Below are 27,747 nucleotides of genomic sequence, written 5' to 3'. Positions count from 1 at the left end.
GTGTGTGTGTGTGTGTGTGCGCGCGCGCACGCGCTTGGGCAAAAGGCTGAGGGATTTTCCAACACAGCGGAGGTACAAGAGACGCCCTCTGGGAACCGGACTCGGCCCAGGAAAAGTATTACAGACGTGCCTGTGAGGGGCAAATGCAGCCACCTCCTCGGCTGCTCTGTGCCCTCGGGCAACCTGAGAGGCGCAGGGCACAGTCCAGGCCACACACCAAGACAAAGGTGAGTGCTAGGGTCACTCTGTGCTGACAACAGCGGCCCGGACGGACAGTCACAGCACCAGCCCATCTCACTTCTCATCCCCACTGGGCACAGCAGAGAGCAGGATGTTCAAGCCGTGGGCGTCACAGGCCTCTCGGGGTCGGGGCAAACCACCCCCCACGCCGGCAGGACAGCTACACCAGGCCCCGTGCCGGTGGAGAGGAGCTGTGGATGGGCTGGCCTCCCTCACCCATGCTGGCTGCGACTTTGCACACACTAGCAGCTTGGCTCCAGGCTGCCACACCTGGCTACAGTGTTCACAAAGGTGTGGCTGTGAGGGACGGAGCCACAGCCCAGACCCCAGGGCTGGCGCCTCACACAGGCCATGTTCCAGGGCCGTGGATGACCCCGCCTCACACTCTCCCGTGACACGGCCACAGTCCCGAAGCCCGGGAAGCTCCGTGGAAGAACAGCTCAGCCGCCTCATGCCCAGCCCTGAACCCCACGCTCCTGCCAGCCTGACTCTGAACCCACGCCACTCGAGTCTCCAAAGTGGTGACACGCCAGTAAAACAACCAGGGGCTACAGAAATGGCTCCCTGGTGAAGAGCACACACTGTTCCTGCACAGAACTCGAACTCAGTGCCAGGAGCCATCACACAGACACACACGGCAGACATTCAAGGACTTCAGATCCACCTAAGGGCACTGGACTGGGCTGAGGACGCGGCTCAGTGGCTGTGTGAGTGCCTGTGTTCAAGCACACACAAGCCTCAGTGCACAGCGGCTGTCAGCCTGTCGTCACCCCGTCTTCCCTGGCAGGGCAGACTGAGGCAAGGAGAAGGCAGTGGGCAGCTTCCACTGTCCTCCCGCTAGCTGAGTGTGAGCCAGTGAGCAAGAGGCCAGAGCCAGAGGGACATCACACGGCCGCAGAAAGGGACAGAACCAGTCAGCTGCAGGACAGGCAGTGGTGGCGGGTCCCAAGCCTCCGCTTGCACAAGCCTCTGTCAGGAAGGCTTGTGCCCCACATCTGGGAACAGCTTTTGCCATGACAGGTTTACAGGCCCAGGACTGTGGCTTTCGCTGTAGCACTGGTGTTGTGTGGCTGCTGTGCCACCAGGCATGGCACAGAGCCAGCCGGAAAGGCAGGGTGTGAAGTAGGGCTGGGAGCAGCAAGGGCGTGCCCTGCGGTGCCTGGGAGTGTGGCACTGGGCTGGCCACCGACCCTCGCTGAGCAGCAGACACTAAACCCCAGAAGTGGACACACGCAGCCGCTGGAAAAACCATACCGTCAGGTGAGCACAGGCCTGGAAGGGACATAAAGTGAGTGCACCCCAGAACCAGAGAAGCGGAGCGGAGCGGCACCCCTGCCCCGCGTAAGGCCCCAGACGTGCAGGGCACACGGGCAGGAGAGGTGGGAGTAACTAGAGGCGGGTTCCTGACGGCATCCGTTTATTGCGCACCACAGACTGATACACGTGGAGGTGACAGGCGGGCCTCACGCCAGGTCTAACAGTCTCCTCACGGCCTCCTTGTACTGAGCGAGGCTGGCCTGGGTCTCGCCCTCTTTCTTGAGGCGCACCACGCAGCGCCGGTGCTCCTGGGCCTCGGCGCTCCGCAGCAGCTCCTCCCTGCTCGGGGCCGTCCCGCCCTCCGAGGCTCGCATCCGCTGCAGCGTCTGCACCACGCTCCTCTCCGAGGGGCTTCGCTCCCACTCGTACTCGGCCTTGTCCTCCTCACACTTGTTCTTCTCCCACTCCTCAGTTTTCTGAAAGAAAAGAACCGTGTCACAGGACGAAGCTCCTCTGCGGCTGTGTGGGAGGAGGAGGCCCCGCCTGCACGCCGCCCGGGCCACCTCTGCTCACAACCCTGAGTGAAGAGAGCATGCTCCTGCGGAAGCCATTCCCCTCCTGAAGCTTCTGCCCTGGTTTTGTCCTGGAGCACAGACCGTGGGCCTGAGCCCTAACACAGGATGTGTCACACCAGACACCGAGCTGGGAGCTGGGAGCTGGGAGCTGGGAGCTGGTCACATCTAAGCTCACAGCTGCCTGGCCTAGGCTGGTTTCTCACTCAGTCCACCATCAGGCAGCGTGCTGTGCAGACCCCAGCTCTCAGCTGGGGACCTGTCAGCCTGAGCGGCCCCACAGGCAGAGCACTCCGGGGCTGCCCCAGCATGAGGCCCTCGGAGCTAAATGCAGGCAGGCACTCCAGTGTTTAGCTGCCTCGATCTCCTGCCACTGCAAAGCCCCTACCTGGCTAGTCCTGCCCCTTACAGCCCTCACGGCCAAGGCTGCGCTTCCCTGTACGCTGGTCAGGGCCTCTGTGGCAGAAGAGGGCAGATAGCACAGCCACAGGCTCTGCTCCCGCCCCATGTCCCTGGCACCCCCTCTGTGCCTTTTAGAAAATGTCTTTTAGAAAATGTTCACTGTCCCACCACAGCCTTTAAAGGTAGGGGCTAAGGATATCTGCAAGGGTGAGGACTGGACTTCAAATTTCCAGCACACGTAGGAGCCAGGCCTGGCTACTGATGCCCAACCCGAGATGAGCACAGACGGGCGCTCCTGGCCAGCCTGCCCACCAGCAGCTTCCAGTTCAGAGAAAAGCATGTTTCAAGGAAGCAAAGAGTGTGCGAGAGCACAGCAGACTTCGCCCTCCAGCCTCTGTGAAAACAAGGGCATGCACGCCGGTGCACACACGCATGCGCACATGGCAAGCAGTGGAAGGAAATCCAGAGGTGACTTGTGATTTTGCTCAGGAAGTGAGAACACCTACAGGTGCTCACAGAAAGGAGGCGCGGCTGCCAGTCCACCTGCCTGGAGAGCCGGCTCAGCGCTGACAGCTGCTACTGCACAGGCCCCTTGAGAACTGCAGCCGCACCAGCTCACCATCACCCGCAGCTCCAGCATCCATTCCCTTCTGCCCTCTGTTCACATGTACGAGCACACACACGCGAGCACACACACACACACACACACACACACACGCACACACACACACACACACGCGCACCACGCGCACGCACGCACGCACACACACACACACACACACACACACACACACACACACACACACACGCCTCTTCTCTCTCCCTGCCTTACCACACCCTCAGGAGTCTCCATTCCACATAATCTGTTGCCTTCCCAGTTGGCTGCACCACACTCCCTCGCTCAGTCAGTACACCTTGCCAGGCCCTGTGCTCTCCTGGAGCCCCACGCTCCATCTGGCGCTGAACAGCACCAGCGGCGGACCAGGACGAGCAGCTGGAAGTGGACTCACAGAGGTCCCAGCACAGGGAAAGCTTGGCAGGCGACAGGGAGAACAGGCCGGGAGACACAGCCACTTGGTAAGCTCCTACACCATAGCGCACTGGCCCCTCTTCCACAGCCCTGGGAATGAGAACTCTTTTACAGACAGGAAACTTAAGCTCAGAGCAATTAAAGGACTCCCCCAAACTGCAGTGGGCTTCGGAGGAACAGCACGTTCTGTAGCCAGAGACCTGGTGAGGGGGACCTCAGAGCGAAGGGCAACTAGATTTGAGCCTCCTAGCCTTCTCCGGAAGCACAAGTCTAACACGGAGAACACGGACCTCCTTAGTGTGCTGGCCAGCACACTTCGGGACAGAGGAACTGCTTCCCACACACACAGAGCTATCTACTCTGTGACTCGGATACGAGTCACCATTCCACTGTTTATGATTACAAGGACACCGTTGTCCTAGATGAGGAAAACAGCTTACCCAGTAAAAAAAAAAAAGGCTGGCAAGATGGCTCGGCAGGCAAGAGTGCTTGCCATCCAGCCAAGCTGATGGCCGGAGTTCAAGCCCTGGAACCCACTGGGAAGCAAAGAGCCCACTCCCACAGGTGCCCTTTGACACAGGGCTCTGACACGTGTGTCCCCCCCCCCACAAAAGACACATGTAAGTTATATAGATACAAAAAGTTAATTTGAAAAATAATTCCTCATAAAAAAAAAATCCTGCTATTTCAGCTGGCAAGGCTAAACTTTTACTGCATCTGTCAAGGAGTTAGACTCAGCAGGGGCCAGTTTTAACAGTGAGTCAGTGAGCAGCGGTTATAGGACACTGAGCTAGGTGCTGGAACAGAGAGGAGTGAAATGCCGTCCCTGGCCAGGAAGGCAGCTGTGTGCAGACTACAAGTGAAAGCAGCAATGTCCCTGAGGAAGGAGGCCAATGGCGGGGCGCCCCAGCCACGTGCCATCCTTGTGATAAGGGTCTCACAACATCTGGAAGGCTGGCCAAGGGAAGGACTCATGCGAAGTCCTGACGCACGGGCTGCAGCTGCTTCACACCCTGGCGAACAGGACACAAAGCCTGTCCTCCTGGTGGTTAGTATCACGGCACACACGCACGGGGCACACCGTCACAGAGGACTCACTCCAGTCAGCCTTAGATGAAGCCACGGACCAAGCAGGAGGCTTCAGCAGTGACTCAGGTGAAAGATGGATCTACACTAGGGCCGCAGCAGCAGAGGGAAACAGCTCAGCAGACACCTCCATCAGAGCAGGAGAGATTTGGTGTGCAAGCTGCAGGGAGAAGCCAACAGCTCCCTCCTCCTGCCACACTGGCTACACTCTCAGCCCGGACACTCGCCACTCGTCAGGCGTTAGACTTCAGAAAGGCTAACCTTCTCGGCAGTGCCCAATCAACACTTCCACAATAAGCAACAATCGGCAGGCGGCAGAGCTGCTAACCCTTCTCTCCAGCTTTAGAAGCTGCAGGATCCGGTCATGAGGTGGCGCGACCTGGCCGGCAGCGGGCCATGGTGGCTCCGCAACCACCGAGTTTAACCGGGTAGAGAGAAACAGCAGCGGAGATTGGGTCTTGTTTCAGCTCTGACTAGTGAACAGTCCAGAAGTTACTGAAGACCATGCTGTGTGGCAGAATGAGGCTCCCGGGCAGGGCTGTGTTCTCTGTGACCCGGGCACCTGTCTGCTGGCTCAGAATTTCTCAGCACAAAGCACAGAAGTTGTGGTAAGTCAGTCTTTCATTGCTGATTTTCAGGGTCGGCACCAACGTAGAAAGGCTGGCCCAGCACTAAATGCTCTGTGCTACAACGAAAGCTGCTCTGAAGCTCTTCAAAACAAGGCACTGCTCTGGGCCACTTCCAGCTTCTTTTGTCAGCCCCAGGGCTCCCTGGGAATAGTGCGGAGGCGGGGTGGGAAGGGAGAGGGCTGGATGTAAGAGCACACACCTCTCCCCAGCAGGAATTGGCGGGAAGGTGTTGATGGTGAGCCCAGCACCTAAGAGGAAATCCTGGTGGGGCAGCGGGAAGCCCAGGGCTGGGCCGGTCTGCTGTAGGGCAGAAAACGGCAGGCTCTGGGAAGAGCAGAAGAGAATGACACCAGCTGGCTGGTGCTTTTGACAAGATCAGCTTCTTATTGGATCCCCACTCAAGTCAGGTGTGACACTGAGGCTAAGACACTGCACAGGGCTGCAGGGACAGCCACAGCTCGAGCTGAAGCGACAACGAGGGGTGGCCAGCGCCAGCAGGTTTCCTCGCATGCAGAGCTAAGTAGAGCTGCTGCAACACAGCCTCTGGGCTTACATCACAGGACGCACAGTAGGGTCTCTTGCTGAGTGTGCTAGGTGCCCTGAGGGGGGGGCTCTAGGTTATGCAGCAGAAGGGTCTGGGATGAGTCCACACCTCACACAAACACCGACTTAGAGATGCCACCACTTCAAAGCCAGACAGGGTTTTGGCAGGGTGTTCGCATGCTTTAGGCCTGACGTCAGTGCACAGAACTCTGTCAAGTTAAATGTGCAGACTGTTTGCAGGGGCCCACAGCAACAGTTCTTGAAATTCTAAGAAAAAGAAATTCACTTTTGTAAAAGCTTAACCAAAATAATGGACAATTACTGAGAGCCCATTATTTATTAGATATTATAAAAAAAATTCTCCGTTTCACCCAAAACCTTAGAAAAAAACCCTAGTGTCAGAGCCTTCATGGCTTACACATGGCTTCTGATGCTTAGAAAGTCACAGAGGCAAGGGCAGAGCCCAGAGCTGCGTGGCTGCACCCGCTGCAGGCTGACTCACAGGCATGGAGACACCGACGCGTCGGTCAGCATGTCTGAGGGCGCCGGTCCAGCGCACGCTCGTGTCTTGTCCCTGCAGCACTCGGAGCCTGAGCTCCACAGCACTGGCCTCGCCCTGACGCCAGGCTCTGTGAGGGACCGATACCGCTTCGTTCTGTTTTGACTACACCTGGCCACTTTCCAGAAGCAGAGTCCACAGAAGCCCTATAAGGCCAAGGGCACCCACGTCCGAGCACGGAGAGCCAGAAGCCAGCCAACTGAGGGTGACGAAGTGGACTGGGCAGGGGCTCTGATAGCCGCATCAAAGGCCAGGTGGCAGCACTCGTCCGTCTCAAGTATGAATTCCAAGCTAGTGAAGGAAAGAATTCAGTTCATAACATCCTGTTTTAGCAGCCCTGCAAAGCTCCATGGCTCATCTGCATCTCAGTGTGTAAACTGATGGGGCTTGTTCAGGAAGGATCGAGACCACCTTTAATACAGGACTTCTTTACTCACAGCTGTTTAAGACAGTTCCGTGTGGCCACTTACTTTGGCAGCAAGGTAATCAGTATGAAGGATGAAAGGCTTCTTGCAGGAATCCTGACTACAGGCTTGTTGCAGTCTGTGTCACACACCACAGGGAGAATCTGCTAAGTCAACTTTCACTGAACTTGTTTCTGCCTGTCATTTCCTTTGGGGTGAATTCGCTTTACAGGCAGCTGGCAAAGTAAGAGACTGTAAACTGGCTGGGTTTTACTGCTGGTTTGTCATTAACTCTTGCGACAGCAGCTGTGGACCTGCAGCTAACTCACGCATGTTCTTGGTTCAAAGGAACCTCAATTTTCTCAGGCCAATGGCAGTTCTCAGTCAGCCGACAGAAAAGAGGTTAACTGCTGCCATGACACCTTTCCCAAAGCCAGGATAAAAAACACAGATGAATCGTGGCCACGAGAAGCCTGCAAAAGGAAAGGGCTGCAGGCGTGTTCTGTTACTTACTGATCTTGAGACAGCTTTATTTTCCTTTCACTGGCCACTCACTCATGGTCACTATTGGTGACAGAAACGCCACAGCAGTCCAGAAAGGGCTGCATGTGCCCACCACAGTTCTGGGGACTGCCACGAACACAGGGAGATGCTTCTCTCCTGGGGCCCCCGTAAGGAGTCAACACAGAGCTGCGCCCACCGAGAAGCCCCGGCACTGCCGGATGCCTGGATTAGGAAGCCCTTTCTGTGAACATCATGATGGCTTTTCCAGCTTTGCCTCCACCTTGCTAAGAGCAAGCCGGGTGCACAGGCCTGTATGGCAGCTCAGAAGCGCCTGAGGCAGGTGTTGGGGTTGGTCTCATGCTTGCATTTGGATGCTAATTACTGGCCCTCAAGATCTGGTTACTGCCTGGGTAAATGTACCCTGTATAAACCTGCCTAAGACATTACACCTGATTGGTTGATGAAAGCCCTAAAACCTGAGCAGGGCAGAAAGAGGTAGGTGTGGCTAAGGTTCCTGGGCTTTGTGAACCAGAAACAAACAGACAGGAAGACAGGAGGCAGAAGGATGCCACGATGGGTTAGCATGGAGAAGGAAAGGTGGGCTGGGAGGAAGGACTCCAAGGACGGTGTGGATGGAGAAAACGCCAAGATGAAAAACTATAAGCAAGTGTTTATGGGAGGACGGGTGGGAGGTGGAGCAGCTGAGGGAGATTGAGGCGGATGGCATTAGTTGGGGGCTGGGAGGTGGATGGTGAGGATACTGAGACAGTGTAGGTGAAGTATCTGCCCGGCCCAAGGTAAATGAGGCAATTCAACAGTGTCTTGTTATTTGTGGAATTGTTAATTCTGTGTCTTGTTATTTGTGGAAGCGGCTTAAATACTGCTGTGATAATTTTAGGGCTAATAATAAGCATTAGAATGCCCAGCACCCCCTTTATGGCCAACAGACGGGCTCCACCTCAGGATCTTCACACACACACTTCCTACACACTCGCGGCACACTTCCTTGCCACAGACTTTGAAAGGTTAGCTCTGTCCACACACACTTACCCAAGATTCGTGGTAGAGGACCGTGAGGAGATACAGCGCGTAGTCTTGGTTCTGTCTCTTCAAAGGACATCTTTACAGAGAGAAGAGGAGGCAAACGTCTCAGCACACAGGCCATGTCCTAGGACATTCTAAAGGCAGCAGGTAACAGATTCTGTTCTGTGCTCAGAATATTCAAACTAGCGGGTTGGTGGCACACTGGAGGCAGAAGCAGCTTCATCTCTGTGAATCTGAGGCTATCGTAGGCTCCTTAACGAGTCCCAGGCTAGTCAGGACAACTCTGTGAGGCCCTGACTTAGAGAGAGAAGCGGGGAGAAGCATGGAGGAAGGGGAAGCCAGACAGATTAAAAAAAAAAAAAAACGAGAATATTCAGGACATTAGATACTGCTATCATTTCTGTCTTCGCTCTCCTCGGTAATGGGGTTGCTTGTGTACTGCAGCTTCAAGCTACTTTCCACACAACTATCTCAAGCCAGGCTCTGCTGGCAGATGAGGCTGCAGAGACGGCTCAGACGGGCAGAGCGCTCTGCTGTGGAGGACCTGGACTCCAGCCCCAGACCCCACACCAGCTCACAGAGCCACCTGCAGCGTCCGTTCCAGGGATCCATGTCCTCTTCTGGCCTCCAAGGACACCACACACACGGTGCAGACACACACGAGGGAAAACTTTCACATACATAAAACAGAAATAGCTGATTCTCCCAAAAAGGCAATGCACTGCACCTCCACTCTTGCTATTTTCAAAGCGAGCTAACATCTGGAAGTAGTCAAACCCAACATGAGACCACCATGCGATACTTTGAGGGTAATAACGTAAAGCAGGAACAGCTGCCAGCTGCCTCCAGTCTGTATAAGATAAGAGCTCCTGTGGCTCGTTACAGACCTTTAGCTCTAAGCAGTTGCTGGCGTAAACCACGTAGCCATGTCCTAGCATCTATAGAAAAGGCAGCACTAGGACGGTGTGTGCATGCACTCACACAAGCACAGACGCGCACACACGTGAACACACACTGGCAAGGAGCTGCCCGCACACACCTGTCTGTTGTGAGCGTAAGCACATCGGTGGCCTTGCAGTACCGTTCTCCTACAAGCTTAGTAAGCTTCTCCTTCGCATGCTTGTCCAAATTCAAACTGGAGAGTTTAACCTTGAACACAAGAAAACAATCATGTCCAGATATTACACAATGTGCTTCATGAAGAAAGCATCACTATTTTAATCAACATTAAATCACAAAAGCCAAACTTTCCCAATTCCCCTACATACACCAGCAGTCAGGAAGTGCAGGTGCAATCTCACTCACTGGGAAGCAGGAGCGCCAAGTGAAAGCCTTCCCTAGGCCTACACACCTCCTGCAAAACTCGGGGACAGGAAGGCGCACCTCTGCTACGACAGCCCAGACCCAGCGCTCCGCCCACGGCAGCACAAAGCCAGCTAGTGCCGCTGCGGAGGGTCCAGGGACACAAACGGCATCAAAGCTCTGTCCTTACACAACATGTAAAAGCTCTGGAGGCTGGCCCAGCACTTGGAAGAAAGGCAGCTGCAGAACCTCAGCACGGCACTCCACAGAAGCTGACACTGGCCCCACAGGCTGGCGAAGTGCTGAATGGCCTGAAGAGCTGACCGCCAAGCCCAAGCCCCAGACCCATATGGTACAAGGAGAAAGCAGATTCCCACAAGTTGCCCCTGAGCACTACACAAGGGCGCTATGCGCCAAAAATACAAACACACACAAATGAATGCAACTTTTTTAAAGGATGTGGAGCCTAGAAGAAAGGTGTTTCTCTCCCCCTTCCCCTCAACCTCTTTTGCCCATGCCGGGGATTAAGCCATAGGCTGGCACACACAGGCACGCACTCTGCTACTCAGAATCTCTTCTGTAAAGCCCGAGTCTGTAGCTGAGCAGCGCAGCATTCACTAGAACGTGGGCCAGATCTTGGTGTAACCCCAGCGCTGCAGAGAGGACGGGGAACTATTTCTCCTCCGTATCGTCAGGACATGTCGACCTTAGCTAGGCTGTTGTGAGACAGCCTAGGCACACAGCGCTCACTAAGTAGCCCAGGGCAGCCTCAAACCTAAGCCTACACTCTAGCCGCCTCCATGCTAGGGCCACAGGTGGGTCTGGGCCACCACGCCCACCTTGACGCTACTTTGACACAGTCGTTCTTAGAGCGTTCTGGAGTTTTAGGATGCCGCTGTGGCACATGAGTGCTTCTCCATGCACTTGGCCTTCAGTTCCACTTTTCATGGAAGTATCTGCCTCAAGACAGACACTGGGAAACGCCAGGCTGAAAGAGAACTCTTGAGTTTGCCGAGAATTGTGTCAAGAGTTAAGATATGAACTAGACACAGATAAGTTTGACACTAGAATATAGTTCAATAAAATACTATTACCCTATTTTTATTACTATAACAAAAGATCTACCCAAGTAACTCTATAAAGAAACAAGGTTTAGTGTCTTCGGCTCTGAGGTGAAAGGGCATGCCACTGGGAGGAGCAATCACACAGCACACAGAGGAGGCTGAGAGAGCAGCTCGGGCCTAGGCTTGCTCTTCAGACAGTTGGCTCTCTGAAGGCTAACTCAGGTCTCCCCTTCCCGAGTGAGGGCGCCACCACAACTCCCACAGCCCCCCCCCCCCACACACATACTGTCCCATGGAGCAGCAAGCTCCCCAAACAGCCTTCAGGGAAGACAAAAACCACAGCACAGAAGTGGGGTGGGGTTCAGCACCCCGCATCTCACTCAGGACTCAGCAAGCAACTGCATTCAGTTCCCCATGCAATTACAGGCCTGCAAGCTGAGGGCACTATCTACTTTGCTCTTGGCGACGGTGTAGGACTTAAAGCATTCCGTAAGTATTGGTGAGTTAATATTTAAAGTCTAAAAATAAAGGACATGGGGCATGGTGGACAGGCCTATTGCTCTGTTGGCGGACCCCACTGTCTGGGGCTGCAGGCCTCCCTCTCCCCAGCAGGGCCTCCTGCTTTGCGCCTGACCTCATCTGGACAGGTCTCTAGTCAGACGCCCCATCTGATAGATGGCCTTTGACAGAGCTCCCTGCTGCTCTCCCCTCCCTGTGCCTACAGGATAATTAGGTACTGTGTTCCTGTTCCTATGACAGGAGCGTGCTGTTTAATGCAAACCAGGCATCCTTGAAGTGCCTAGTTCTAACCAATCATGTACACCTATCCTTGGAGACCCCCCACACTCCCCTAGGGGTACACAGCTGCTGTTCTCCGGAAGTAAAGTTGAACTAGCCCCTGAATGGTTCCTGGGGTGTGTGATCCCCATACAGTGCTCATGCCAATGCAAGTGCCATTCTTGTCTCAAGCCCCTCCTGACTCCTGGGCTGCTGGGAGGCAGCACCCAGCCAGGAGGAGAACCACCTTTAGAAGGACCCCAAGTTCAAGGACAGCTGGGGTTGGGCAGAAGACTGTCTCTGAAGACAGTTTAATATCACAGTTCTACTCGGCAGGCTCTGAGAAGCACGTCATGTTTGGGAAAGAACATGCACCAGTAAGCAGGTTCTAGAGTGATAAATAAGCAACTCATTCCATGATAAGCCTGCTTGATAACAAATGGAGAAATAGTTATATGAAAATAGCAACACGCACTGTTTTATAATGAAGTAAACGTATGCACATGTCTGTGCACACTGACAACACACAGGAATCAGTACTTTCTGTATTAGTGTAGTGAGAACATAGCGTGCTTTCTTCTTTAAACATCCACGAAATTGCAACATTAAACAAGAACATTTTAAGTTGATTTTTATGCAAATCTTCAAAAGAGTGGCAGCAATGTTGCTTAGGTTTACAGTGACTGTTTTAAAACTCATATTCACATTAATTAACCTTACATAAAGGGTACAGATACTCTGCAGCTCTGCAGCACACACACGCAACCTGCTAGCCCATGAAAGGCCTGCAAACGCCTCATCTTTGAGCTGGGCCAGCAAACACTCTGACTTCAAGGCCAAGGGCCGTCACAGCCTCTCTTCCAAAATAATGTTCTCAAGATGCTGCTTCCACAGCTCTTAACATTATTCCCCAAGCTGCCTCTCCTGCTCCCAGGAGGCCACGGTGAAATGCCTACAGACCAACACAAGAACTACGCACACTGAGGAACATCCAAGTCTGCGACATGCCAGCCTGCTGTGACGGCTCTGGCACCACATGGAAGGCACAAGCCAAGCTGAGCCTCTTGCTCTGTGACTTCAAGCCACTTTCTCTCCAGCAAGACTTCCTCGGGGTGCCATAATTCACAGGGTGACTGCAGAGACCCGAGGCTAACGCAAGAAAGCACTCCTAAAAGTAAGGCCTTAGACAAACAGAAACTGTCCTTAATCCTACACCACTCTATTGAGAAACACACAATCCCATCTCACTCTGGAGTCACAGTGGGGGCTGGGGAGGGCTGCACATGTGAAAGGCCTTGCACACAGATGCCTGGCACCTGTGGAAATGTCAGTGGACTGCCTGCAATCCAGCTCAGACAGGGCCAGTGGGTCCAGGGAAGGCCGCCTACACCAGCTGGACTGCAAACTCTGTGCTCAAGCGGAAGCCTGCCTCGATGGCTAAGGGGAGGGATCCAGGGCGTTTCCCAATGCCGTGGGTCACAGTGTCTCTCTCTCTCTCTCTCACACACACACACACACACACACACGAGCCCATAAATAGGGCCTCCATAAACAGTCACACAGATACGCACTCACACACACAAGCCCATAAACACACGAATAAGCATGAACGGTCGCGTGCACACACACACAGAAGCATACACACATGCACACACACAACCCCTACACCCAGAAACAAGCACAGACACACATACATGCATGCACGTATGCACAGAAACAAGCATGCATACATACACACAGAAACAAACATATATACATACACAAACACACACCACATACACAGACAAGCATATATAGGCACACACATTACATTCACAGAAACAAACATATATACACGTACATACACATACACAGAGAAACAAGCACATACATGTGTACGCACCACATACACACACAGAAACAAGCATACACATATGTATATACTACATAGACACAAAAACAAACACATGCACATTCACACAGAAGCAAGCACACATACATGCACACCCCCCCCACACACACAATAGTAGATATGATCCCTCTGACATTACTGTTGTGGTTTGGACGTTACATGTCCCCACAAGCTCATGTGTTTGGACACTGTCCCCAGGGGGCAGTGCTGTTCTGAGAGGTCACAGAACGGCCAGGACCTGGGGGCAGGGTGGGCCTCCAGGGTGCTGGCTCCATGTCCACCCAGAGTCTCAGCCTGCAAATCCAGGGACATGAGCACGCTGCCCACGCTCCGGCATCTGGGGCAGAAGCCATGAAACTGCTAGCCACGATCAATGTGCTCTGCGTGGCTTCTGTCAGGCACCTCGGCGATGAGGAAGGCGTGAATCCCACACTCATGCCACCTCAGCACACTCTCAGTTTGATCCCGGATCTCACGTGAAGGAGGAAGGAGAAAACCAATGTCACCAAAATCTGTGAGTGCTTAACAGTCAGGTGTCCGTCCTGTTAGGTACAGCCTCAGAGTGGGGACTGCACACCCTGGACTCCAGGAAGCTGCACAAGCAGAAGTATGAGTCTGTCTACACTCACAGAGTGCACACACACACTCTTACCCTCAGCGTCACTACTCGAGCTTTGGGGTTTCGAACCGATGGTCCCGACGACACGTAGTCAGCTGTCTCCACCTCAAGCGGAAAATGCTGCTCGCACTTCTCGTCACTGTCGAGGGCAGCGGGCCACTCGGTGCAGAAGCCTGAGAACACGGAAGTCAGTTCACTTAGAGCTCTGTGGCGCCACTGTCACGTGGGCGTGCAGGCACTGTGGTGTCATGGAAGCGCAGGCACAGCTCCTCCCCTTGCTGCCTCGTGTGCTGCCCTCCGCCCTCTTCTCCTGTGGTCCCTCCAGGTGGAGTCTGTTAAAGCGACCCAAGCAGGCGTGTCTGGGGGAGCACAGACGGGCTGGGCGGAGGGGGAGCCTTCCCTGCCCATGGCCTAGCCTGGGAACAGAGAGGAGCACCTGCCTGGGTGTGCACATCGGGCTCCCAAGGCACACTCAGAGCAGCGAGCAGCAGCGCTGCATCGCCTCGCAGACATCACTAACGGACAAGGACCCCAGATCCCCAGCTCAGCACCGCCAGCAGTCTCCAGAACCCCATCACTAACGGACAAGGACCCCAGATCCCCAGCTCAGCACCGCCAGCAGTCTCCAGAACCCGGCCCCCAGCGAGCTAAGGGGCCCAACATGAACGCGGCTCCTCCACACAACCCTGAAGGCCCGGGGCGGTCTTCACCCTCCAGCCAGCCAGCCCTGAGGAAGGCCTGGGCGACATGAGCCCGCAAGTCCCAAGGGCTTATGCAGGGCTGTCAGCTACGCTCAGCTCCCGTTCCATGGGTGGGAGCAGCGCCAGCTTCCTGAGGCTACGGGTGCGACTCCACACTGCCCTCCCTAGAGCGTGGGAAAGGACTGGCAGCCGAGGAGGAAGACTTCTCTCGGGCCTGGCTGCATCCTCGAGCACCGTGCATCGCCACAGTGCCCGGCTGACTGAGCGGGCACTGAGCGCCGCAGCCTGTGAGACCCCAGGTAACAGGTTCCTAGCATCAACACTTTGTTATCCTCCTTTAGGTTTGCCCAGGGTCAACACAACGTCACTGTGAGTTACAGGACTCTGACTACTGCTGAGGCAGCTTGAGGTCATGAGGTCAAGGACAGCCTGGGCTACACAGGAAGTGCCAGCCAGCCTGGGCTGCCCTGAGACCTAGTCTCAAAGAAACCAAACCAACCCCCACAGACAAGCGTGTATTTGAGGAAGGGCGGCATCACTGAACCGAGGGGCAGGGCTGACTCCCCCAGCATGCTCTGCCATGGAGCGTCAACTTTTAGTTTGCACAGGATATTTTTTCTTTCAAACTGCAAATAAGTCATTTCAATCACCAGATGATAATTACAGTTTTTACGTCAAATTACCTAAATTATGTGTCCCCAAAGCACAGCCAACGGGAAAGTGCATAACAGGCCATTAGTGTGCCCTCGTGACAGGTGCAGCCGTGGGCAGACCGGGAGAAGCTTGGCTTTCGCTTACCTTCTCCCTGATTAGTCAGCTTTGGTAGTCACTGAACTTTCCCGAATTTCACATTCTCCATTTGCAAGTTAGGTATAAACTGAAGCGACCTACTTGGAAGGAAACCGGGAAGACACGCGGAAAAGCTCGGGTTTTGGGGGACGAGATCCCAAGCAGGGACGGCAGAAGCAGAACGAAGGACGCGTGGAAATGCCTGCATGCTCTGCAGGGCCAGCGCTGTCCTCCTAGTGTGCAACACTTCCTCGCACACCAGGGCTCCCCAAGCCCTTTAGCAAAACTACCTGCTGCTAGCGTGCAAGCACGCCCAACAACTTGAAAGAAAAAACGGGCTGGCAAAATGGCTCCATGAGTAACGGCGCTGCCAGGCTGACTGCAGGGCGGCCCCAGGGAGCCACATGCTGAAGGAAGAGAATGACCCCTGACCTCCACATGTACACCACAGTAGGCACATGCCAACACACGCGTGTGTACGCGAGTGCACACACACACTCACAGAATAAATAAAATGCAACTTTTTAAAAAAACATTTTTAAATTAAAAAGGTGGAACTGGACTTTACCGTGGCCATACGGGAAGGCATTTAGCCGAGCCATGGGCAGCACCGATTCGGAAGGTTGTCAGATTTAGACTGTCCTAGGTTTCACTCCCTAAAGTCAGAACAGGTGCTTATCCTATCTCTGACCTGGTGCAAATCAGCTCAAGAGAAATCAGAACCTAAGCAGAGTTACACACACACACACACACACACACACACTCAGCATGCATGTGCACGCGCACACTTGAGAGCCACGTAGACACGTGTCCTCTGAGTCACGGATGCTGTCGGGAACGACCCCCCCACGGGTGTCGGGCATGCGCTGGTGGCACAGCCCTGGAGGCAGAGGCACTCTAGGAGGGGCCTGGCGGGAGAAGGCGGGTGTGGGGCTACCTGCTTCCCGATGTGCCAAGACAGCACGCTACTTTACATACCAGCGTGTCCGCCATGGCGCTACCACGCCCCACGAGCCCAAAGGCCCAGAAGGTGTTCCGTCACAGCGACAGGCGAGAACCAGTGACACTCGGGGGAGGGAGACGCCGAAACACAGGTGGGCCGCACACAGGCTAGTGCCCACGTCAGCTGACTGCAGGGAGGCCGTGTCCTGCAGTCACTGCTGTTATTTTCTCACATGCATGCACAGCACACACAAGTAACTGCCGTCCTCTGGAGGCGGCCACAGGACCCGAGTAACAAAGGTCTTTCTGGGACGACAGCGGGCTGAAGAGCGGGAGGCCTGAACCGCTGCTTAACCACACACACACACACACACACACATGCCTCACCTTCCAGCAGCACTTTTACCCCTAGCCAGGTCACTCTGTAACCCTGGCGCTTGAGGACAGGCAGGAGGACTGCTGCAAGGTGCAGCCAGTTTGCTCCATGCAGCAAGTCTCAGATCAACCCGGGCTAGACCACAGCCAAGACTGTGTCTCAGAACCACCAAAACCCAGACCAGCTCCAGGGTGACCTGACCCCAGCTGCTCAGCAACTGCTGTGGGGGTGCCGTGCGCCTGCACACTGAGGTCTAGCCCTGCACCTCAAGTCTAAATCCACTCCTGAGGTCTAGTCTTTGCTCTGAGGTCTAGCCCCGCTCCTAAGGTCTGTCCCAGCTCCTGAGGTCTAGCCTGTGCTGAGGTCTGGCCCCCGCTCCTGAGGTCTAGCCCCGCTCCTGAGATCTGGCCTGTGCTGAGGTCTAGCCCCACTCCTGAGGTCTGGCCTGTGCTGAGGTCTAGCCCCGCTCCTGAGGTCTGGCCCCGCTCCTGAGGTCTGGCCCCACTCCTGAGGTCTAGCCCCGCTCCTGAGGTCTGGCCTGTGCTGAGGTCTGGCCCCGCTCCTGAGGTCTGGCCCCGCTCCTGAGGTCTAGCCTGTGCTGAGGTCTAGCCTGTGCTGAGGTCTAGCCCCGCTCCTGAGGTCTGGCCCCGCTCCTGAGGTCTGGCCCAGCTCCTGAGGTCTAGCCCCGCTCCTGAGGTCTAGCCCCACTCCTCGGTCAGCGGTGAGGCGTGCCCTCTGCAGTCTCCTGTGCTTTCTTCCTCTGCAGCAAGCACCGGCCCCACTCTCAGCAGGACTGAGACAGTCAGCCCACTGTTGTCAGGGTGCCCGGAGACCACGGGATGGGCTGTCACCGCTGCACGAGACCCTGACAGTTAGCTTCTGCTGCTACTGACGACCCGATCACACAGACGTTACAGTGGCGACGAGCAGGAAGCACTCTCCCCACTGGCCAGTTAACAGAAGCTGACGTGTACCACTGGGGTGGGCAGCCATCAACACTCTCTTCAGCCGTTAGCCAAGTTATGAGAAGAAATGATGTGGCAAGACACGCATGTGTGCAAAGTGACACACACACCCTGCATGTGGCCAACCACTCTGACCCAACCACTCTGACTGGACTAAGGCCACGGGAGGAGGCGTGGGCCTGATCCTGTAAACTCACTCACTTTACGGAAGATCAAGAATGTGACCAAATGCAGCAATTCAGCTTTGGATGAACATACTGAGCTGAAGGGCAGTATTTAGGGCAGAGCCACAGCGGCTTCCGAGAACCATGTCAGGCCACACCAGAGCAAAGGGCAGCAGACACCAACACAAAGTCAACCTGAGCCTCACACTCTGACAGTTAGACTGGCCGCCTGCTCCTGCTCCTGCTCAGCCATTAAACACTCTGCATGATGTTTGTTTTCTAAACATAAAATGGAGCCAGACTAACAGTCTGTCTACCAGCTGGTAATTTAAAAATATTTGGCTTTGTTTTTCGCTTCTTTTTGTCTTGTTAGTTTGAATTTTTGATACTGTGACAGACCAGGCTAGCTTCAAACTGCCCATCCTCCTGGCTCAGCCTACACAGTGCGAAGATTACAGTGTGCATAACCATGCCTTGGTTTCAACCCCTTTTTATTTTTTTCTGACCCTGTAGTACTCAACAAAAAGTACTTATGAAAGGGCTGTGAGGTGTGGCTGTGCAGTTGAGTGCACTGGCTGTTTCTCTGGAGGGAAGGTTCCCAGCACCCAGGTTTGGTTCCCAGCACCCAGGTTTGGTTCCCAGCACCCAGTGGTGGCTGACACCATCTTAGCCCGTTACAGATCTGATGCCCTTCTGGCCTCCTTGGGCACCAGGCATGCACACAGTGCACAAATACACATGTAGGTAAAACGTCCACACTCAAGACAGTAATAACAATAAGAGACATAGCCACCCTTTCACTTAGCATCTTAAAGGACTTACAAATCTTTGTGGAGTGGGAGGGGCGGGGAGGCGGTAACAGGCTGAGGAGAAGGAGGGCAGTGAATTTCTGGCTACCTTGGGCTGCAACCTGGGCTAACCAGCAAACAAGAACAAAATCCTCTAACAAAACCCAAGTTAAGAAAAAGACAGTGACTCAGAACACGAGGCTGCCTCATTAGACCTCAGCTCCTCTGCTCTGTTCCAAGTCAGCAACACGTTCCCAGGAGAAAGCGTACCTTTCAGGGCTTCACAGTGCCTTTTAATTGCCACAGGAGTCAAATGCAGGAAATTTGGGATCTAAAACAGAGATGTTTTAAAAGAATAAATTACAACCAAATTTCCTACCTCCACCCACTTTTTGTCTGTTTTTGTGAACTGGAGTCTCACTATGTTTTCTGATAATTGCAAACTCCTAAGCTCACGGAGCTCTCCTGCTTCAGCCTCCTGAGCAGCTGGGCCTAGAGCACATGTTGCCAGCTCTGTCATAAACACAGAGAAGGGTCGTATTCTTACAAACAACCACAGCCCAGTACACAATCTAAGTAACCCTCAACAGCTCTTCCAGCATCAGCACAGACATCAGCTCCGCAAGTAGAGCCGACACTTTGGGTGCTGAGCTGTCTCTCATTTGGTATGTCTAAGATAGCAATCATGTTAAAAAGTCGACACGTCCACAGGTTTCTTTTCACGTATCTCCAGTCCTCGTGCAGCTCCACTATAACACTGGAGGCAAACAGAGCATGTCAGCTCACACCTGCAACGCCAGCACTCAGAGACTGAAGCAGGGAGGTCATGAAGTCAAGGTCATCCTGAGCAAAACCGTCTCAAAAATAAAAAATTTTGAAAGCATTAAGGACAGCAATCTGTTAATCACCTAATTCTCCAAGAAACCTGGTATATTATGATTTCTGCTTTGCACATAAGAACTTTATAAACTGAACGAAGTAGCAAGTCTTGACTTGACAGTTGGCGATTTATTAATCAGTCTTTGAGAAGCAGTCTCCCGTAGGCCAGGCTGGCCTGGGACTTGCTATCAACTCCTGGCCTCCAGCCTCAGCCTCCCAAGTGTGGCGCTGAAAGCATGCCCCATGCCCGTCTTCACAGGGAGTTCAGTGACGTGAGGAACACACTCAGCTAACAGAGTGAAGCGGGAAGTTATACAACGTTTAGCAAAGGCCAAAGATTTGATTCCTTCACAGGTAACTTTTACCAGTACATTTTTAAAATGAATCTTAAGGGGCTGGAGAGATGGCTCAGAGGTTAAGAGCACTGCTTGCTCTTCCAGAGGTCCTGAGTTCAATTCCCAGCAACCACATGGTGGCTCACAACCATCCATAATGTATGTGATCTGGTGCCCTCTTCTGGCATTCAGGTATACATGCAGGCAGAACATGGTATACATAATAAAATAAATAAAATCTTTAAAAAAAAATGAATCTTAAGAGCTCTATCTTAAAAAAAACTTATTTTCAATTTTCAATTTTCAGTGTTCTGACTGCATGTGCACATAAGCCCCGGGCACGCCTGGTGGGCACTGGCTCCCTGGGGACTGGAGTCACAGACAGTCGTGAGCTGCCTTTCAGTGCTGGGAGTCAAACCCAGGTCCTCGTAATTGCTGAGCCATCTATCCAGCCCCCACCAGCTTCCTTTTCAATAATAACGCTAAGTATGTAAAAAGCAATTCATCTTAAACTCATTTGCAAAGGAAAATTAAAAAGCAGAAGGCTAAAAACTGCCAACAATGCTGACCGTTGGTCAGGACACATTTAAAATCCAGGGAAAGGGGGACTGACATTGGGACGATGGGATGGATGGCTTTTTGTGGTTATTCTCATATTCTGAGACATGAAAACATGGTTCTCAGGGGCACAAAAGGGAAAAACAGTAGCTGCTGCAGCTGCGCACATGCTCAGTGTCACACTGGCTCAGGACAGGTGTCTACACTGAGCTCTTCTCTGAGGACCTGCCATCAGCGTTTGCTTTCTTGCCTCTCTGGAGATCTCTCCTTGGCCTGTCTCACCCCCACCCCCCCCGGCTGGGTCTGGCACCCCTTGTCCTGCTCAGCTCCTGCCTTCTCTTTCAGCAAAGGTTTCCAACTCTAGCACTTGGGAGGTGGAGCCAGGAGGGTCAGAAGATAGATATTCAAGGCCACTCCAGACCACGGCTTCTTGTCTCAAAAGAACGAAAGTCAATCACCCGAGTGGAATCTGAACTTCCTGATTTTCAGCATCTGTTTCTTTTGGCCTCCTGAGTTCCACTTGCGGGGTTACTAGACAAGGCCACAGGGAAGCCACAGGGAAGCCACAGGACTGCTCAGTCTTCTCAAAGGCCCATAACTGGGCCTTCTTATCTCCAGCAATAGCCACTGTCCCCGAAGAAAAGATCTGACCCTAAGCAGCTGCTCCCTCTGCTGCACACGAGGGGGGGGTGATGAGCCCCGAACCAGCCACACACCTTTAAAAGCTCGAGATTCCCCTCCTTTGCCATGGGCACGCCCTTCTTAATGGGATACCCCATTCGAACAGGCAGAGGGACAGCTGAGGGCTTAAAGGGCGCTGCAACAGGGTACACACTGGGCCAGTCCTGGTCTGCGTCCATCTTCTCCGTCCTGGGGGGCAGGGCCTAAAAGACGAAACACTAACGGTCAAATGTAAACATACGCTTTTCTTTAAGACAAAAGCGGAACTCTAGTTCAGGAAAGCTGACGCCCTTTGTGCCTTCCTTGGAGAGCAAGCACACACAAGGCACTGTCGGCACATATGGGCCTACATGTCGGCACATGTGTGCACGTGCGCACGCACATAGGGAACCTCACACAAGTAAAATAAAAATAAATCAATCTTTAAACGTTCTCTTTTTAAAGTTCTAGGTCACATTTCTTACCCCTCGAGTTTGAGGCCATCCTGGGCTGCAGGAGTCCTCACCTCAAAAGGAGCAGGAGGCTGTGAGGGTAGGGTGGGGCAGGGGGAGGAACTTGGGACTAAGGAAGAGTGCAAACACTCACAGTAGAGAAGTGACTACTGAAAGTTATCCTCTGACCTCCACACACACGTGCCACACAAGTGTGGGCTTGACACACACACACACACACACACACACGCATGTGTACAAGCAAGAGCACACGCACATACATGTACTCACTCACATAAATACATATAATTAAAAAATTTTATTTAAAAAACAGTAAGCACTCACATAAGTACATATAATTTAAAAGTTATTTAAAAACAGTAAGCACTCACATAAGTACATACAATTAAAAAGTTATTTAAAAACAGTAAGCACAATGAAGGTCCAACAGTTAAGAACATGTCTCCCAGGCCCGGAGAAAAATGACTTGATAGCTTAGTCACTCACAGTAACACACGTGTGTAACAACAGTGTTACACAGAAGGGGATGCCCCATACAAAAAGCAGGCTTTGGGGTTAAAGGCTCAGCAGTTGAGAGCCTTTGCTGTGCCTGCAAAGAACCCAGGCTCTGTCCCGGCACCCATGTCAGGTAGCTCCAGCTCTAGCTAGTGTGACGGCCTCTTCCGGCCTGCACAGGCCTCCAACATGCATGTGGAGCGCATAAACTTGCGCTCACACAAACACACATGCAGAAATAAATACTCCCTAACATGGGGCTCAGGCTGGCGACGTTCAGTGCTGCCATGAATATCAGCACAGCGTGTGCCCAGGAATGCTCGTATAAGCCACCCCAAGGCCACTGCTGCGGGCGCCCCCAACTCCTGAAGACGCCAGAGGATAGCTGGCGAGATGGTGCTAACCGCTGCACCAATCAACCTGCCTGCACCCCGGCTCTGCACACTTTCTGGGCGTGTCTGAGCGAGCCTTCTTCCTAAAGCTGATGCATTTGGAGACTGAGCACCAGCAGAGCCAGGGCAGCCCAGAGACCTTGGAAGCCTCCTCTGGCGGCAGCCTCGGCCTCACCCAGGGCTGTAGACACCACTACGATGGCGCAAAGTAAAGTAAACACACACGTACCTTTCTTCTCCTCGGCCTTTCACTTCTGGATAGCACATCTGAAAGACAAGAACACATAATGAAGCATTGTTCACAATCACTGGCCCACAGCTCTAAGTCAACTTAAGGTGAAGAGTGACATGAACACAGAACAGCCTATTTTCTCCAAGTTTAGAATAACGGGAGTAAAGAAATTGTGCGGTAACTGTGACACAGTGAGCTCATCACCTGCAGAACACCTCCTTCCTTTCACACAAGAGGGTCTTGCACTGTTGCCCAGGTTCCTTAACTTGCTGCAAGCCTTCCGCCTTCGTCTCCCAAGTGTGGAGATTTCAGGCGTGCCAACATTCAGAACCAGCTAAGGAAATACGTTCACTAATTCTAAGGTTTATAGTATATCGAAATTTCATGTTGTGAAACAAGTTAAAGTATTCTAAATCTTCAGAGCTAACTGATTGAGATGTCCATATTACCAATAACAAAACTCATGAAAAGGACATTTAGGTCCCAGGACTGTAGAGGGGCAGATTCCTTGAGGACCAAAAGTACTTGAACAGTTTGTTCTAGGCGAGCTTAACTAACTGCTTTTCTACAGAAACAGCTCCATTCATCAAGCCCATCTATATGCGTATCCTATGCTAGACTACTCATTATCACTTCATTACGTCACTCATTCTTACTGTCCTTCTGGAGGCTACTCTTGGTCAAGAACACAGGAGGCCAAGAAATGACTTCAGCACAGCAGGCTCGATCCCTCATGTCTGTCCACGCTCTCCAGCAGACTTACTGCTCCACGGCTGCAGGAGCCTTCATACCATAATCCTTCTCTCAATCTCCTTCTCTCCTGGACCACACCCTCTTCCACAACGGGCTCTCCTTCTGCCCCCACCTTGCCAGCTACTCTCAACATTCTCACCTTCAAGGCTCTGACAGAAGAGCCCACTGTACTGTTAATACTCACTGGCTCTCCTATCCCAAAGCTCCAGTCCTTCCCCAACCCTCCCTAAAACATGGTCACAATAACCAACACCCATCCATCCATTCCACGGACTCTCTCTCTCTCTCTCTGGAGAACACTGAATGATAAAGCAGGCAATATCTCCTAGAGCACACAAACTTTAAGCTACAGCCTGAGGGCTAGTGGAAGGCGGCCACGGAAACAGGCGGGTGAGAAAATGTTGAAGAGAGCAGAGAAGCTCCAGTACTCCTTTCACCAACACCGCTCAACACGGGGCATAGCAGGGCCCCACACAAGCACACGCCGGCTCAGGAAGGGTGCACACCTTTACAAATTAGCAACACCTCATTCTCTGCGCGTTACAAAACCGAACTTTATTTTTTAATGAAGTTTTTTTAATCATTTTTTAAAGGTTTTCTTCATTTATTTTTGAATGCTCTATGTGCATGCACATCCACAGGCCAGAAGAGGGCACCAGGTCACATCACAGATGGTTGAGCCACCATGTAGTGGCTGGGAATTGAACTCAGGACCTCTGGAGGAGCACAGAGCTCTTAACCACTGAGCCATCTCTCCAGGCCAGAGGACCGAACTTTTAAGGCTTCCCAGTTAGAGTGCGAGCAGGAAGCAAGTAAACAGACCCAAACTCGGTATGGCTGACACTTTAGAAAGCACAGTCAGCAGGAAAAACGATCACGGTATCAACCGGGCAGCCTGGCCAGGACTTCCCTCTCTTTCTAATCCCTGTAGACTGGACGCCACTCATCCAAAGGCTCAGGACAGGGTCTACGAGGCTTCCTTGAGATTTTGCCTCCAGGCCCACATCAAATCCATCAGTAAATCCTATTGGCTTTCTTGTCAAAATCCACGCTATGAGCCAAGTCACCTTCTGCGTCATCACCATCACCTCACTTGGACTACAGCCTCCAAATGTGTCCTACCGAAGGGGGTTCATTCAGCACACGGGTGCCAGGGATCTCTCACAGGTAGAAATCATACTACATCACCTCTCTGTTCTACTGTGACCCCCAGCTTCTAACAAAATCCAAGCTCAAAGCAAAGCCAAACGCCTCCAGATCCTAAGGATCCGGCCATTACTCTAAGATCTCTGGCGAGCGCTCTTTATTCTCACAGCTCTCGTGAGGGCGCCCACTTCCGTGCTCCTTAAGAGCCTCTCAAAGCTTGTCTTCCTGTGACGGTCCAAACGTCTCTTCCTATGAGAGGCCTCTCCCACTATCTTACCCACCGTGTAGCCACTTCCTCAACAGCACATCATTTTCAACTCTGCTTGCTCTTTGCTCCTGGTAACAAGCCTTATTGTAACTGTTTACCTGTGCACACGCGGGGAGAGAACTCACTGGTTCAGCACTTTGCTAGACCGTCAGCTTCTGCAGCTGTGCCTAGCACACTCGCTCTTAGGGGAATAACAGAGTAACAGAATGAAAGCTTGGAGACAGACACATCTTAGGAGTCTAACGAGCCGCCATGACATGTTAAGGACTCTACCGTTTCCCTGTGATCTAGAATTGGTACATTTTCAACAAGGCGGTGGCAGGCGCGGCTTGCTGGGAGGGGGCCTGCGAGAGCAAGGGCGGACAGCCGACCCCGCGGCGGGCAGGCCGACCCGGGGGTGGCGGCGGGGCGTGCACGCGGCTCCCGTCGCTGCGCTCACTCTAGCCCCACGTGTGCACCGCCTCGGCACCACAGCGTTCGCCCCACGCCACCCCGAGCCCCTGGCTCGCGCGTGCAAGTGCACGACGATCTGCAGAGAAACGCCGGAAGGTCGCGGCGCGCGCCTCCCTTCTCCCCCAGCCCGCGGCGGCGCGCCCACACTCACGCGGGTCTGCGGTCGGAGCCGCGGGCCTGGCGACGGAGGAGAAGGTGCGCAGCCCGCGCGCCGCCGGGCACAGGCTCGGCCTCAGCCACAGCGCCGCGGCCGCCATGCTGAAGACCGGCGAGCCAGAGGGCCCGTGCGCCGCCGCCAGGGGGCGGAACCGGAAACGCGTAAGCTGGGACCGGAAGTCCACTGGGAAGGCATGGCGGAGTAAGGGCTCCTGGTTGGCGGGTGTGGAGTGATGGGCTCTGTGACCCTGAGGTCTCTCCGTCTACCTGTGCTGCTCTGGTGGTGGTTGTGTGTTTTAAACGATGGCTGCTCTAAGGCGGTTTCCTCCTGTCCTCTTTAGTTGTGTACTTTCTGGCTGTTGGTGTTTGCCTGCATGCCCACAACAACCAGCAGAGGGCATGGAGTTAGGGACGTTCCTTGTGGGTGCTGACGACCGAACCTGGGTCACACAACCATTGCTCAATGGATGGGCCTCCTCCAGCCACATATTCTCTTTTTTCCATTTCCTTATTTCTTCGTTTTTTTTGTTTGTTTTTGTTTTTCTCTTCCGTTTCAATCATCCTGCCCCAGTCTCCCAAGTGCTGGAATGGAGCAGACCATCTAGCTTTATACTTCATATATATTTTTAATGTGTGTGTGTCCGCATTAAGAGAAGAGTTTAAGGGAGTTAGTTCTTTTGGTCTCTGCCACCACTACCACCACCTATGTTCTGGGGACAAAACTTAAGTGGTAAGGCTTACTATTAGTTGCAGCCCTCACACTTCTTAAATGATAGCAGTGAAGCAGAAAAAGGAACACCAGCGGTATGGAGGGTAGGCGGGGAACGACACAGCATGTCTGGGTCCCCAAGCAGTTAAAAAAAAAAACGACCTTTTGAACTAGATTGTTTGAGGTTAAATTTTAATTTTGACCCTGTCTTTTCATGTATTATTTTTGCAGAGGATCAGAGCTGCAGTCCTAGCACCAAAATAGAAAGGCTTACAAGCTCAAGTAACTCCAGCTTCAGGGCATCTGGCTTCCATGGGCATTGCAGTCACATGCACAAACCTGTCAACACACACACACACAGATTAAATATAACAATTAACTCCTTTATAAAGTATTAATAGGCAAAGATGGTTTATAGTGTAAAGCATGTATTAGTTCGCCAGTGGGAAAGGACATGACTCCTCCTAAGTGTGGCAGAGGAGAAAGTTTATTACAGGGTTGCAGAGGCAGAGGCAGGGGCATCAGGAGAGTCCAGAGTTCAGAGTTAAGACTATGACCCTGAACCATGTGGGAAAAGAGAAAGAGGAAGGAAAAATGGAGAGGCAAGTACAGCAGCCAGGAGGCCAAAGGTACAAAAGAAGGGTAGGTAACCAAAATATCTAGTGATTTAGGGAAGAGCCTCTGGGGGAAGCCCAGCCCAAGGACTGGAGAGTTCAGGTTAGATGGTGGGGTTTGCCAGCCATACCCTTTAACAGATGGAGACTGGGGGTTGCCAAGAGAACTTGGAGGCCTGGTCTGCATCCATATGTTAAATAGGCCCCTCAGCTGCCTGTCCTGGGTTTGAATTACAAATGCCAGGGTAGCCATTTAGAGCACATGGCTGCATTTGGAAGGCCCTGTGCTTAGTTCAGTGCTCCTCTACGCTGACTTCAGTTCTTACTAAATTCTGAAAGGGGCTCCACATCTTCAGTTTCGTTGATCCCTACAGATTACAATAGATTAGTAATTCTGGATAGAACAACTTTAAATATTAAGGGTTCTTTTTAAATGGTCTTTTACTACATTTCAAGCCTAGGTTAATATGAGAGATAATTTTTAATAAAAACTAAGTTCTTTATAAAAAGTATGTGAACAAAGTGCATTTGTTTGCAGGCATAGCACAAATGTCCAGGCAGGGAGGGAACATGTAGCCTGTTCAGCTACCAGAAGAGCATTGCTTACACCACACGATGGAGTTAAGAAAATGTGGGCATGTGTAGGGAGTTGGGGAGACCAAGAGATGGCTTAGCGGCTAAGAGCAGCGACTGTCTTCTAGAGGAGCCAAGTTCAGTTCCCAGCATGCACATAGCAGCTCACCTTACCAGCTGGGAGTCCTGTTACAATGCCCTCTCTGGCTTCCACAGGCACCAGGCTGCATGGAGTGCACAGACATACACGTTGACAAAACACCCACATAAAACTATAAACAATAGGGTTGGAGAGATGGCTCAGAGGTTAAGAACACTCGCTGTTCTTCCAAAGGTCCTAATTTCAGTCCTAATTTCAGCAATCACTTGGTGGCTTATAACGATCGCTAGTGAGATCTGGTGC

General features: G+C 52.9%; 1 protein-coding gene across 2 annotated transcripts; it reads right to left on the bottom strand.

Annotated features, from left to right (window-relative positions):
• Positions 1–1,640: 1,640 nt before the first annotated feature.
• Positions 1,641–25,604, bottom strand: Mrps35 (mitochondrial ribosomal protein S35). 2 transcript variants are annotated; one of them, XM_021646018.2, is made up of 8 exons: positions 25,444–25,602; positions 22,670–22,707; positions 21,137–21,304; positions 18,919–18,979; positions 13,957–14,096; positions 9,310–9,419; positions 8,277–8,346; positions 1,641–1,973 (listed from the first exon to the last, which is right to left on the bottom strand). In XM_021646018.2, the coding sequence occupies exons 1-8, from the start codon at positions 25,547–25,549 to the stop codon at positions 1,704–1,706; spliced, it is 963 nt and encodes a 320-aa protein (XP_021501693.1). In that variant the 5' UTR covers positions 25,550–25,602; the 3' UTR covers positions 1,641–1,703. The 2 variants fall into 2 exon arrangements, with proteins under 2 accessions (XP_021501693.1, XP_021501694.1); XM_021646019.2 differs by lacking the exons at positions 8,277–8,346; positions 9,310–9,419 and having other exon boundaries at positions 25,444–25,604.
• Between the last annotated feature and the right edge of the window lie 2,143 nt (positions 25,605–27,747).

The sequence above is a fragment of the Meriones unguiculatus genome, chromosome 5, assembly GCF_030254825.1.
Source record: "Meriones unguiculatus strain TT.TT164.6M chromosome 5, Bangor_MerUng_6.1, whole genome shotgun sequence".
Taxonomy (NCBI): Eukaryota; Metazoa; Chordata; class Mammalia; order Rodentia; family Muridae; genus Meriones; species Meriones unguiculatus.
The sequence above is the reverse complement of the archived record's forward strand: the minus strand, read 5'-3'. Positions and strand labels throughout refer to the sequence as shown.

Bases quoted from the DNA above. Each gene is read 5' to 3' on its own strand.
- Mrps35 (XM_021646018.2), bottom strand. From the start codon at position 25,549: ATGGCGGCCGCGGCGCTGTGGCTGAGGCCGAGCCTGTGCCCGGCGGCG. The intron at 21,305-22,669 runs GTACGTGTGTGT...TTCGTCTTTTAG, and splicing joins AAAGGCCGAGGAGAAGAAAG to GCCCTGCCCCCCAGGACGGA. The intron at 1,974-8,276 runs GTAAGTGTGTGT...CTTTTCTTTCAG, and splicing joins TCCTCTACCACGAATCTTGG to AAAACTGAGGAGTGGGAGAA.